The 15,055-nt window shown below is 36.4% G+C and overlaps 1 protein-coding gene across 2 annotated transcripts in view; it reads left to right on the top strand.

The window, feature by feature from the left end:
• The first annotated feature begins 479 nt into the window (after positions 1 to 479).
• WASHC3 (WASH complex subunit 3) overlaps positions 480 to 15,055 on the top strand; it is a 54,206-nt gene continuing 39,630 nt past the window's right edge. The window contains exons 1-5 of one of the 2 annotated variants that reach the window (XM_081595558.1): positions 480 to 641; positions 1,190 to 1,288; positions 6,465 to 6,530; positions 8,936 to 9,043; positions 13,171 to 13,278. In XM_081595558.1, coding sequence (XP_081451684.1) covers positions 591 to 641; positions 1,190 to 1,288; positions 6,465 to 6,530; positions 8,936 to 9,043; positions 13,171 to 13,278 — 432 coding nt within the window. In that variant the 5' untranslated portion in view covers positions 480 to 590. Of the gene's footprint in view, positions 642 to 1,189; positions 1,289 to 6,464; positions 6,531 to 8,935; positions 9,044 to 13,167; positions 13,279 to 15,055 lie in introns of both variants that reach the window. The other variant, XM_081595557.1, reaches the window with a different exon arrangement.

Genomic DNA, 15,055 nt, shown 5'->3' with positions numbered 1-15,055 from the left:
CACACGCACACACACTCTGGCACTTAAGTTTAAACACACACACACACACACACACTCTGGCACTTAAGTTTAAATACACACACACACACACACACACACACACTCTGGCACTTAAGTTTAAATACACACACACACACACACACACACATAAAGTCGCTTCAGTCGTGTCCGACTCACACACACACATAAAGTCGCTTCAGTCGTGTCCGACTCTGTGGGACCCCATAGACGGCAGCCCACCAGGCTTCTCGGTCCCTGGGATTCTCCAGGCAAGAACACTGGAGTGGGTTGCCATGTCCTTCTTCAATGCATGCATGCACGCTAAGTCGCTTCAGTCGTGTCCGACTCTGTGCGGCCCCATGGATGGCAACCCACCAGGAGCTGGAACTACCATTCCCAGAATACCGTGCGATTGGGCAGGCTCTCTGGAAGGCGCCGAGTGATTGGCGGGAAGAGACGTTTCCTTCCGGCGTTTCCCCGGACCGGGAGGCGCGGACTAGGAGAGGCGTTCGGACGCTATTACCGGGTTGGGCGGACAGGGCTGGGGAGGGGTTTGGGGGTGAGCGTTGGGTCCCCCGCCCGCTGAGGAGATGGATGAGGATGGGCTTCCTCTCATGGGCTCAGGCATAGACCTGACTAAGGTTTGTAAAAATGGAGTTGGATTTCTGTGACCTGGGAGGAGGATGGGGAAGGGACGCTGGGTTCCCAGAGAGACCCCACCTCTCTGCCCAACCCTGGCCTGTGCTTGTCTTCCCCCTCTCTTGGGAGGGAGGGTCCCACAGTTCACGTTAAAAAGGGGTCCTTCCCTAGCCTTCTGAGGTGGGGCGGGAGTAGTATGCCTCTCCTCTCCTTCCCTTCCTGAGTCACGAGTTCTTATCCTCAAGGGATACCCGTTCCGACGTCTAACCCGACCTCTTTAATATTTGGCCCTTCAGTTTTTCGTGTTTCTGTGTGTTAGCCTTACCTCGAAAGTTCGCATCTGTGAATCCAGAACCCGTTCTCAAACTTTGCAGCCTCTGTCATTTTGGACACCCCACCCCCACAGTTTAGGAAAACAAGTTAATGACTATTCGCAGTACTTCCAGTAACTGTATCACACAGCAGAACGCCTACTTATTATAAATATCAAGGTGATTGCGTGTTGTGCGTTTCGTCCTGTACGGATCATGTTTATTTTTACGTAAAACAGGTGCCAGCTATTCAACAGAAAAGAACGGTGGCATTTCTAAACCAGTTTGTGGTGCACACTGTACAGTTCCTCAACCGCTTTTCTACTGTTTGTGAGGAGGTAGGTCCTTTGATACTGGTTTAATGAGTGGCCCAATGTCACCTTGCACTTTAGAAGGTAACAAATGAGTAAAGCAAGAATTACAGTGTATGCAATCATGTACTTTGACCTCTTGTCCCTCCAGTTATTGTGTTGACGTACCTTAAATCCTCTTTGATTCTATTACTGTCAGTTCCTACAGCCCATCTCTGCTGAATGAACTTTCTGGAGGCTTTGTGAAATAGTTCAGTTAGGTTTATTGTGATTAAACAGAACAAAAGCAGTTCCAAGGTTTCACAAAAACGCTTTTTTAAATTTTGAAATTGGTTATGTTTCTCTTACCCAAAGGGTTGCATTTTAAATATACATTGTTTCAGTTTCTATTAAAATTATGTTACATTGCTTGATGGAAAAGATGATTGGGAAGGTAGCCTAGAAGCATAACTTGGGCATCAAATATCATGATAGAAATAAAAATACTTTATGCAAATGACTTGTGAATTAAGGATTAAGTAACACAATGACTCAGGTGGCACAGTGGTAAAAGAGTCTGTCTTCCAGTGCAGGAGACATGGGCTTGATCCCTGGGTAAGGAATATCCCCTGGACTAGGAAATGGCAGCCCACTCCAGTATTCTTGCCTGGGAAATCCCATGGATAGAGGAGCCTGGCGGGCTCCAGTTCATGGGGTCACAAAGGGTCAGAAACAACTGAGCACTCACACACAACCCAATGACAGTTTAGGTACCAGATCCAGGGACACCTGTCTTAACAAAAAACTGAAAAAGAGAGTGGGAAGGAAAATGGGAAGCATGACTTGAAATTGGTGTTAAGAAAGAAGAAAAGGGGGACAAGGAAGTAGGACAGTCATCTAAAACCAAAAGGTGTTCTTGATCAGTTTTCTTTACTACTTGAGGATCATGTTAAACCTTCGGGCTCCACTTTGGTGTCATGAACTACCTGAGTGCTGAAATTACTGTTCATCATTTGAGTATCCCCCATGATCCAGTCCTTGAATGAGACATTCATAGAGGGGTGTTTGCTGCCTAAAAAGTGTATGAATATAGATGTCCTTGGGAACATTATTGTGTGTTAGAAACAGGATACACATATATACACTTTAATATATTAAAGAAAATCATTGTGCTCAGTCCATAGGCTAGAGAAAATTCCCACACAGATATGACAGTATTTCTCCATAAGCTTGCAAATTCTACTTTACAAGAGTTCAGTGACCACTTAAAATTAATACCCCTTCAGTGGGGAATCCCCGATGGCTCAACTGAATCTGCCAGCAGTGCAGGAGACAGGAGACTCAGGTTTGATCCCTAGGTGGGGAAGATCCCCTGGAGGAGGAAAATAGCAACCCACTCCACTCCAGTATTCTTGCCCAAAAAATCTCACGGACAGAGGAGCCTGGTGGGCTACAGTCCACAGGGTCTCAAAGAGTCAGGTCTCTGAGAGTTGGGCCTCAAACAATTGGACACAACTGAGCACACATACAGATAAAGTATAACAATAACTGTCTTGTTGATTGCTTATTCATTATCAAAGCCTCATGATTCATTCTTTCCTGCCTTCTGTTCCTCTCTCAACTACCCCCCTCCAACTGTTTTGACTATATCACTATTTCCTTGAACCCCAGAAAAAACTTTATTGACAAAAATTCATGAAATTTAAAAGTAGCTAATTGCCTTTTTCTCCTTAATGGATGGTAATTTAGGCTTGACTGTCACTCATTATTTAAAATTCATCTTATAGCATTCATCTTGGATGTTTATGTCAATTGTAGACTTTTTACTTGGTGTGATGAGAATAATATTTATTATGTAGTTATTCTGTGCTAGGCATTGTGCTAAGTGCTTTACATGTACTTAATTATCACAGCCCAGACCTTTAAGAAAGGTCCAATTATCTCTTTTTTAGAAATACAGAAACAGAGATGTAGAGAGGCTTAAATCATTTGCTTAGTCATTTATTCATGCACTCATTGTATATTTGAGGGCATAGTATTTATAGCTGCAGTAGCTGCAAGTAGCTGCTTGCCTACATTCAAACAGCTAGAAAGTAAGAGCTGGGATTCCAATTCTGATCTGTTAACTGGTTGCAATCTTCTGTCCCGTTGCACCATCTGATCTGAATAAGAGGTGTGTTTACATCATTTTCAAGTGCGAGATTACAGTGTCTTCTTTACAGCTATTTCAAAATTTAGTTTTTCGATTTGTGTTCTCTTCTTTACCATGCCATTTCTATTTAATATGATGTATTTTATATGATAAACTCCAGGGATATAAAGTACATATTCATACATGAAGGGCCATTTTCTCCCAAGTTAAGATCAATTTCCAAACTGGGATGTTATTTATTTATAGCAGCTATTAAACCTGTGGTCTTTGTTTAGTTAAAGCCTTAAACAAGAACCAAAACCACTCTGTTTCCCTCCAAAAAAAAAAAATTGAACTTCAGCTGTTACTTTTTGAACTTGAAGTGAACTGGAGGGAAAAGAAAACCTTTTCTTGTCCCTTGTCCCCTAGTGGGTTTGGGTTTGTCTGGGTTTTTTTTGTTGGGGGAGGGCCATTGAGGGGTTTTTTGTTTTAGTTTTTTCACCTAATCTGCTCTGAACCAAACCCAAACAGTAACTTCAGTCACAGCTAAACTCAAATGGAAATTAAATTTGAAACCAATAGGGGTCTTTCTTCATCACTAATACTGGTTTTAGAGTTCTTTGATAAAGAGAAAAGTGAAGAACTTAGCTTTTAAAAAACTTTCTGGATACTGAACTACTTTGTAACTCTTCTAATGACTAGAACCAGGATAGGAGAAAAATTAGAAGATGGAGAAAGGAAAGTAGTTGAATCTGACCCAAGTTACAGAGTTACTCCAGGTCGTCGCCTCTTCCCTCACAAGTCTCCAGTAAGCATTTCTGTTCTGATCCTAATCATCAAAATCTTGTGGTAGTCCATTGGGACAGGGATTGCAAATTTTAAATAGGAAGTACATGGAGAACAACGCAAGTTCTGTGCATAGCACAGATAAGACTAAGTGGAAGTTTAACCTTATTGTGAATTTTAAAGTTAAAGGTATTCAGCAAACAGGGCAATCAGGTGTATTTGACTCAGACTTGTAACATGCCTAGAATACTGGGATTTTAGTCATTTCTAAATATTCTAAAACATTTCTTTAAAAAAAAAAAAAATACAAGCAAAAGCTCTGAGAATCTTCACATGACCTAAAAAAAAATTTAGTGCTTATCTTCTATGTCCAGTTTTTAGGCCCACCATCAGACTTCACCTTAAACCAAATAAGGTTTTGCTGAAAACCCTATTTACTGCTACAACTTTTACAACTGCTTTTAAAACTTTTACAACTGCTGGATATAAGTGTCAGATGAAGCTTAGTAAAACCATTAGTTGCTTCTCTCTCTGGCTTCTAGGACATACGCAACCCAAAATGAGGTACCCGGAGATCCATTCATTTAAAATACTTTCTCTTTTAAAGAACTGGATCTTCAAACTGGATATTTTACAAAGCTGAAGTCCCACAGTACTTTTTTTCCCATGCTCAACTATTAGCTCCATATTTCTTCCTCTTTTTTTTTTTTTTTCACTTGAGTAAAATGCACTGCCTTGCAAATAGGTGGGTGGTGCATCAAGAACTCTTCAACTTTATCTGACAAACTAGGAGCCTTGTAAATTCCCCTGTTGTCCCAACTCAAGATACTTCAGGTTTGCTTTAAATCCTGATAAAGAGGATGGATGGTTAAATGGATGGGAAAGTAGACATACCTTTCTTGTTTCCTCTCTGCTGAAACTTTCAGAGGTGGGGACAATTACTGTTATTGATTATGTTACTTATATCCATAGTCATCTACATTTCAGAGTAGTGGTTCTCAACCAGGGAACATTTGACAACGTCTAGAGACATTTTAGTTGTTGCAGTTGGGGAGTTTTTGTGGCAATTAGTGGGTGAAGGTCAGAGATTCTGCTAACTATCCTATAGTGCACAAGATAGACCTTTACAACAAAGAATTATCCAGTCCAAAATAAAGCCAGTCAGTAGAGCTCAGTCAATAGAGCCAAGACTGAGAAACCTGCTTTCTGGTGGTCTAGGAGTTTAGAAGGAAAATGAAGAAGACATAAACATCATAGAAATGAGCTTTAGCAGCCCATAAATGAAACCAGGTGTATTTTGTCAAGTGACAGTGGCTTTTTAGAAAGTACATATTTATGTGTGTTACAGCAGTAATTACATGGGAACAGACTCAAAAACATTTATTAGGCTGAATAATCTTTGAAAAGCAGAGGTTCTTAATTTTGCCATGAATCCTTTGGCAGTCTAGTGAAATGAAATTAATGTTTTTAAATGCATAAAATAAAATGTGTGGGATTATAAAAGATATCAAGTACATACTTTGAAATGGAGAAGGACATGGCAACCCACTCCAGTATTCTTGCCTGGAGAATCTCATGGGCAGAGGAGCCTAGCAGGTTACAGTCCATGGGGTCACAAATAGTCAGACGTGACTGAGCGACTAACACACAACACATATATATGGCTAATTTAATGGTATAGAATAACTAGAGCATGGTAAGCTCTTGGTTCTGGTTTATCTTGAGTTTTGATGGTTGATTCCTTTGCTTTTTTAGTATTCTTATTTTTTCTCTTTGTTTTAATTCTTCCCAACATTAACTACTTATCTTCCAATTTCATCTTTTTTTACTTTTCAAACTTGGAAAGTTTGAATTCGGGACTAATTGTATATATTTATGTGTTTAAGTAATATATAAAGGCAGACCCTGCTCCTTTCTGTTTGGGGCTAGTTTTTAATCCTGTGTTCTATGAAGAATTCCTTCATTCAGCAACAAGTAATTATTGGGCTCCTGTTAAGTGTCAAGTACTGCTTTGGGCACAAGGGGTGTACAGTGAATAAAAAACTCTGTCTTCAGAGGAGTTTACATTCTGGTCCCAGTGATTGATTATGGCTCTGATAATGAGTTTCATAAGACTGAAAATGTAACTTCTTCTTCTCTATGAATACAGTTTTATAAAATAACCATGAAACATGCTAATGAAGATAATTGAATACTTGAGTTTCAATTCTTACTCATGTAAATAAGAGAGTAGTATATTAGAAAATCACAAATATTTAAACCATAATTTTTAACTTTATCCTTTTGTTTCTAATCTTTCTTTTTCAGAAACTAGCAGACCTTTCTCTTCGTATCCAGCAGATTGAAACAACTCTCAATATTTTAGATGCAAAGGTTTGTATTTCTGAATAATTTATAGGATAAACTTGCTCTACATATATCAACTTTCTCAGTCGCCTTTAACTTGAATTGTATTTAGAATGAATTCAATTTAGCTCCTGCATCCATGAGGTGGTGCAGTGCTTTCATTTGTTTAATTTATTATAATTGCAAAGGAAATAATCTTCATTATGAACCACTAAGTGAGTCTGTTTAAGTATACACATGGGTTGAGGTTTCTTTCATTATTTAATCAAAAACATAATGAGTAACATGTTAACAAATTGAATGTTATATAGTTTGCTTCATTTAATGGAAAAGTCACAATTACCTTAATAGTAGTCATTGATAACACAGGAAAAATTCTATAAAATTTTACATGTCTCCAGAACAAAATTTGGAGAAAATCTCAGCTATTTTCCATTTATAAATATATTAAATGCTAGCAAGTAGTACCAATTCTGATGTCAGAAATCACAAAAGGTAACTGTCATATAAAAGCAAAAATAGAAGGTTGTTTCTACTTGAAAGCTTGCAGGTTTTGTGTGCTTTTCTTGTATATAAAATAATGGAGATGCTAATATATTTTTGTGACTTTGTTCTTTTATCAAAAAAAATTGACCTGAAAAAATATTTATTGACTATTTATAATCCACGAGATTGACAAGAGTTGGACACAACTGAGCGACTGAACTGAACTGAAGGAAGTGAAATGATTTAATATCTTCTAGCATAGGGGTCCGGAGAAGGCAATGGCACCCCACTCCAGTACTCTTGCCTGGAAAATCCCATGGACGGAGGAGCCTGGTAGGCTACAGTCCATGGGGTCGCTAAGAGTCGGACACGACTGAGCGACTTCACTTTCACTTTTCCCTTTCATGCACTGGAGAAGGAACTGGCAACCCACTCCAGTATTCTTGCATGGAGAATCCCAGGGACGGCGGAGCCTGGTGGGCTGCCGTCTATGGGGTCGCACAGAGTCGGACACGACTGAAGCGACTCAGCAGCAGCAGCAGCAGCAGCATAGGGGTCAGAATGTCTGGTTTGGGCTTTCTACATCTTCCTGTGGTCTTCAGCTACTGTATTTCCCTCAGAACATTTCTTTAGCTTGTAATTTAGGATATTTGGCCTTGAACATGTTCAAAAGAGTCTCTTAGCAGCCATACCCACTTGAAACTATTTGGGCCACGGCCACTGTGCTAAATACTGTCATTAGTCAACAGTTTTCAATGAATATTGCTGCTTTAGATCTTATTGCCATTGCTTTTTCATTATTCTTTATTATGAATATGTGTATTATTTTAATATTTGTGGAATTCTTAAGTTAGAGTCCACGGTCACAGGTTAAGTTGCCATGTGGACAGATTAACCTTAATTATTTCCATGACCATAGAGTTAATCCTCAAAGTTAGCCAAACATTTGACAGATGTGTGTCACTGATATAAGGATGAAATCAGAAAAGAATGTTTGCATAGATCTTGGAAATCCAACCTAAAATGCTTGACCACTGACATCATGCTCATTTTTTTTGTATGGAAAATAACACATTGTAGTAACAATTCAGTGATATTACTAAAGAAAGAAGAAAAGAATAAGCTGCATCGTATGTTAACATGTGGCAAGAGTTTTCTCATTTCCCAGATTATTCAAACTTAAAATGTGCTACAGAGCACATCTTGAAGGGGAACAAAATATTTAATCAAAATCTTTTTACAACTTTGGGACATAAGTTTTCTCATCGCCACTTTACAGGTGAGAAAATTGAGGCCTAGGAAGGTTTGCACAGGGTTACATATGTTGTGACTTAAACCTGGCAATCTGACTCCAAAGCCCATGCTCTCATTCCTTACACTAGGATTCCTTATTAAAAAAAATAATAATAATTCCTGAGAAAGAATGGTGACAAGCTACATTAGATTAGTGAGAAATTCTTCAAAAATATTTTATTTGTCCATGCCTTTCACTTTTAAGTAGTTTATGGCACAAAGAATTTCAACCAAAGATGAGATTTTATAAACCCACTTCTATAGCTTAAAACCTTAAGAAAACTATTTAAAACACACACATACTTAGAGGAGAAGGCAGTGGCACCCCGCTCCAGTACTCTTGCTTGGAAAATCCCATGGACGGAGGAGCCTGGTAGGCTGCAGTCCGTGGGGTCGAGAAGAGTCGGACATGACTGAGTGACTTCATTTTCGCTTTTCACTTTAATGCATTGGAGAAGGAAATGGCAACCCACTCCAGTGTTCTTGCCTGGAGAATCCCAGGGACAGAGGAGCCTGGTGAGCTGCCATCTATGGGGTCGCACAGAATCGGACACGACTGAAGCGACTTAGCAGCAGCAGCAGCATACTTAGAAACTTAGTCTTTAAAGATTTAATATTATCCTCATATACTAACATTAATTCTTTCCTCTCAGTTGTCATCTATCCCGGGCCTAGATGATGTCACATTTGAAGTATCTCCTGTAAATGTCACTAGGATCACAAATGGAACACATTCTGAAGCCATTTCAGAGCAATCACAGGTATGTAATTAAGTTCCAGGAAGCATGAGCACATCTTCTTGGGTGAACCAGATAGACCAAATCTGCAGGTTCATATAAAGAAGTTAAATAAAAATGTAGCACTTTGACTAGTAATATTTTAAGCTTTAAGATAAAAAATAAAGTTTGGAAAAAGTTACTAGCTTTTTCATTTTGTTATTCTGAACAGCTTCCTGAAGTTAATATTTTTCTTGCCTATAAAAAAGAAAATTGACCTATACAGGACTAGGAATAATCTTGAATATAACTACTTTCTTCAAGTTCACTCTGGAAATTTTTTTCTTAGTTCTTATAAGAAATGTGTCTTTTAAATGTTTTAGTATGACACTTTCACACATGCATAAAAACAGAATAGTACAATGACTACCCAAGTGCCCATTACCTGGATTCACCAGTTAAGATTTTGTTGCAGTTGCTTCATCTGTCTTTTTTTGTCCCTGAAGTGAATTCCAGGCATCATGTCTTTTCACCCATGTATAATTCCCTGAGCATCTGTGAAAAGTTCTGACATTTTCTTGTATAACCACAATGCCTTTATCATATACAGTATAATGAGCAATAATTCCCTGATAATATCTAACTCTTTGTTACCAAAACTCTGCTCCATGGGCCAGCAACCTACCTGAGGACTTGTTAGAAATACAGAATCTCAGGTTCCACCCCAGACCCACTGAATCAGAATCTTCATTTTAACAAGATCTGTATGTGATTTGAAGGCTCTTGAAATTCGAGAGGTCCTGACCTAAGAAACACCACTTGTCTGAAAAAGTGTGTTTGGGAAGTTGATTTGTTCAAATCAGCGTCCTTCTAAGGCCCACACTCTATGTTTGGCTCTTATGTTTTAACATTCACTTATGCTCTGTATAAATTTAAATTGTGTATTACTTTTTATTTCAAGAAATAAAAATTCTTCATTGTTTAAGAATAATCACTAATGTATCTCAGTGAGGTATTAAAATCCAAAATAAAATAATCACTAAAATGGTGGTCTAACAAGTAATACCAAACAAACAGACTTCCTCTGTATATGGAATTTTGCATTTGTACCTGGAGGTACTTTTTATGGTATATCTTTTAGATCATAATGATGTTGACCGTGATTATAATACCTCCCATGTAAAGGTTTCTGACTGTATGTGTGGTGTATTAAGTGCTGTTTATAAATTAACTCATTTAATTCTCACAACAGCCCTATGAAGTAATACTGTTATCAATTCTATTAATACTTTACAGATATGTCAGATGAGATACACAGAGGTTAACTGGTTGAAGGTCAAACAATAAATGTAAGAGCTAGAATTTTTACCCAAACAATCTGGTGTCAAGAATCCTATCTCTTATCTGCTACACTGCACTGTCTCTAGCACCTGTGTTGAACTCATAAAACATAACCCACTCCAGTATTCTTGCATGGAAAATTTCATGGACAGAGGAGTCTGGCAGGTTACAGTCCATGGGATCACAAAGAGTCAGCCACAACTGAGCAACTGAGCACATGTGGTCTAAGGCTCTGTGTGGGAGAAGCCATATATTTAGAAATATTGTATATTTGGCAGATGAAATAGATGACTGTTTACTTAACAATTAGGGCTTCCCTGATAGCTCAGTTGTAAAGAATCCACCTGTAATGCAGGAGACCCCGATTTGATTCCTGGGTTGGGAGGATCTCCTGGAAACAGGAAAGGCTACCCACTCCAGTATTCTGGCCTAGAGATTTCCATGGACTTCTCTGGCCTAGAGAGGTCCATGGGGTCGCAATGAGTCAAACACGACTGAGTGACTTTCACTTCACTTCACTTTACTTAACAATTAGGTATTAGAAAATTTAACATCCATTTAATTGACATAACAAATTCCTTTGTGATGATCACTGGAATATATATAATATACAAAAATACATTCAGATGTTTAGAGGAGTTTCACTTTACAGGGTTTTATCAATTAAAGATGAACCATCCTTTTACTAAAACAAGGCATATGTAAAAACTATTACATATTTCCATTCTACCTAGTAGTTATTCTTTGGTGGATACTAACCATTATTATGTTTCTATAAATTTATAAAATGATATCTGACTTTCAGTATTAACTTTTCCAGGTGTTACTATACATGCCCATATATAATATGTATTTAAAACTTGTGCAGTTGTGTTGGTCTTGCCTATTTAAGGTCTCAAAAAATCAATTATGGGTAATCACAACTGAATTGTCTAAAATTCAGAGTTACTTGATATTCTGGCAATTTTATTGAAAAATAGTTATTAATTCATTTGGAGGATTTATGAAGTGCTATTGGCTTCCTGAGTTTAAAAAATATGGTAAAGTTGTGTATTGGTTGGCATAATAAGATAACTGTTCAGCATGTTCTTAATATTGAAATCAACTTTTTATTTCTCTCCATTGTTTTTAATTGGTATATTTTATGTAAAATATTTTGAAATGAACTGAAGTATTGCTTAACACAGAATTTCCATTGACATTACAGTCAACTTGCTTATCAGTTAAAAGATAATCATGAACTTTTTTTTAAACCATCCATTCATTGCAATCTCCAATCTATATATGAGTCAAAGACCCAAGGCTTGCATACTGATTTTTCTGCACCTTTAATTTCATGGTTCAGATCTTATCATTACTCACAGTAGAACATCTAATTGTGCAGATTGAGATTAATTTGAGAATAAAATGAAGGACAGTTGAGAGATATGATAGAGGATTTAATGGGTCATACAAATAGCAAAGGTATAAGGCCTGATATAATTAAACCTTGTTGAGGTCTTGGTTATTAGGCTGAAGTTAAAGGCTGAGTTTTAAAATCCAGTGGTCTTATGTGTAATTACCATTTGCTCCATTGTGCTATTGTATGAGTTTATTGTCCTTATTTTTTTAAAAGCATACATGGGTCTTGTTGAAATTTTTTGTTTAATTAAATGTTTTGGACATTTTGTAATTAATGTATTTTGCAGATGGATGTGTGTATCTATATACATATTTACACACACATATATGTGCACTTTTGTACACTTGACACTGTCATATAACTGGAGTAACCTAAAGAATTTGGGGATATTTTACTTGCTTCAGCATTTAAAAGAGATTTAATTTACATTTGAATTATCTGGGGAAAAACCTTAACATATAATTTATATTCTAATAACTATGAATACTGAAAGATATTTTTTTATTTATTTGCACTTCAACAGAGATATGCAGACATAAAATTGATATCATTCAGTTAAGGAACTTACCCTTAATGCTAACATACAGTAAGTCACTAAGTAGACTTACTATAAATGTTTAGGTTGATAGAAAAATCAAGAACTGTATACAGACAGTCTTGGCTTTGCACTTAAATGAAGATAGGATTCCAGTTTGGACGAGTTACCGTTTATATGGTACCATGCAAAGTTGAGAACTGCCTATATGATGAAACCATTTTTATCCAAAAAGACCATTCCCCATTATTCTTCATTATAAGTAATATTTATAATCTTAACCACTCTGTGGAGAATGTTAATAAGTCCATCAGTAGCTGAAATATATATAAACATAATTTTGTTTAAGAAATGAGCTTCTCTTCCACAAATTCTCCAGGCCTTGCCTTTAGAGATGTTAGACTAGCCATATCCACTTAGAAAAAGATTATTCAATGAATGAGAAGTATAATTGTGTAGATGGTATAGATAACCTAGAAAATCGATTTTCTGTCCACTGGAGTTGAACAGTTAACAAATCAAATAGCTTTACTAGCTTTATTAAAAGTTTTATTGAAATAATAGGTCCATCAATAATTTATGTTTTGTATCCACACTCGAGGGACAAGTAAAGCAAAATTTTAATTTTTAATGCCTTGAATATGTTTGCACTTTTGCAGGAACAATATAATGTTGACATTACATGTAACTTCCTCTGCAATCATATTTAAGTATTTGTAAATATTTGGAAACATATATCCTATAATTAAATTATTGGTATTTAAATTTAGAAATATGATTTTTTTCTGATATTGTTTGCTTTAGAATAATAAAAAGAATCATCCCTTTTAAGTAGCATGATGGACCCCTTTTGTGAATTGTCTAAAGATTTATACACCATGCTCTCTACAGCAGAACAGTTTACAAGACTCTGGACCACAGGAAAGTGAAGTAACACCAGAAAATATCTTAACTGTAGCCAAGGATCCAAGATATGCCAGATATCTCAAAATGGTTCAAGTGGTAAGCTAATTTGGTCTGTCTTCTCTGTCTTGCAGCCTCCTTTGAAATTCTTAACCCTGGAGGTTTCATTGTTATTTTTTCAATCTGAGAAAACTGCTAAACCAAGTGACCAAGTTTTCTATCCTCTTACTTCTTTCCTATGTTTATTGAATGCCCTGATAAAGAGTAAGCAAAAGTCAAATCTTTCTAATTAAAACTGATCTCACACTTCAAATTAGTATAGTTTGATATAGATTTATGTAAACTTTTTGCCTTTCATAATCTTTGCAAATCTTAGATGTATCAGATAGAAGAATGAAAGTGAACTATTCACTTAGTACATCATATGACTTTTTTTAGCTTAATTTCCTATATTCTAACACATGGGTTTTTTGTGTATTTTTATTCTTTATTTCACCTATCAATAGTTTGGTTCACAGAAAAGAGCATAAGTTACTTGGCCATATAAAATAATGCTTTCAATATTATGACTTGAGAATGGGTAATTTTTCTAAGAAATCATCATTACATGGTATGATGCAAAAAAATATAACACAATATTTGCTGTTTTGTAACAGCAGAAGTTAGTTTCTTTTCATTCCTGTAGAAAGTCCTATTACAGTAGTGGAAGGAGCTAACTGTCCTTTTTCAGTTGATAAAAAAATTAGTGCTTTTGTAAAATTTTGTTATCAGGCACAAGAAGTATATTAATGTTAAATAAGAACAGTTTTGCTGACCTTGGCATTATTTATCACCAAAATAATTTAAAAACAAAGACTGTCTGACAACCAGAAAGAGTAGATTGGCTTATTTAGAAGCTACAGTGGTGACAATGGAGAGAAGAAAGTACACTCACTTTTTCTAGCTTTCAGAAGAAATGGCTTTGTCACTTTCAAAATTCTTCATTGACAGTCAAAACTCTAGGTTTTAGGCTTTGGGGAGAAAAAAACAGACTTTGGGGTGAAATATATAAATTTTTTAAACTAATAAAGATAAAATGGCGCTAGTTTGAGTGTGAATCATGATAAATGAATTTTTAAAACTAGAACCGATGAAAGCTTAAGCTAAGCTTAAAATATGAACTGTTAAAAGCTATGTCTTTGACTCTTTCAAACAAAACATGAAAAGTTTCAGAGTAACTGTGAAAGGCTTTTTATTTAGTCTCTTCTTGCCTAACTGATATAATTAGGAAATAGTAAAATCTACTTTGTATCTGTAAGACTACCTTGAAATATTTACTAAAAGACCACATCTTAGGGTAATTGCTATATTCTTAATACATAGCCTCAAATTTTACAAGAACTTGAAAAACTCTCATTCTCCTTTTTCAGTGTAAATTCATTATCCATTTATTCCACAAATATTTATTAAACACTTGTTCTAAAGTAGCATATTAAGTATTGTCTAGATTTATTTAGCCAGCTAAGGTTTCCAGACACCACTTGACATTTTTATTTTTGTTATTAATTACTTAGACAAGTTTCATTGCTTTTCAGAATCTCATATATAACATGTATCATATGTTTGTATGTATATCTGTAAATGGATTCTTTACATATTCATTCTTCTAATCAAATAGCTTATCACCTCACTAAGAATAACACCCAAAGTCCTTCACAGGCCTGTGAGATCCTATACAATTCAGCTCCCTTATTACCTTTTTAATCTCTTATCTTCACTCACTGTGCTCCAGCTCTACGGGCCTCCTTGGTGTTCCTTAAATAAATCCATGGACAGTTGCCTAACTCAGGGCCTTTGCATCTATTCTCTCTCTCTGAAACACTTTTCCCAAATATCT

Source organism: Giraffa tippelskirchi, chromosome 4 (genome assembly GCF_054371585.1).
Source record: "Giraffa tippelskirchi isolate mGirTip1 chromosome 4, T2T-mGirTip1v1.2.pri, whole genome shotgun sequence".
Lineage (NCBI taxonomy): Eukaryota > Metazoa > Chordata > Mammalia > Artiodactyla > Giraffidae > Giraffa > Giraffa tippelskirchi.
The sequence above is the reverse complement of the archived record's forward strand: the minus strand, read 5'-3'. Positions and strand labels throughout refer to the sequence as shown.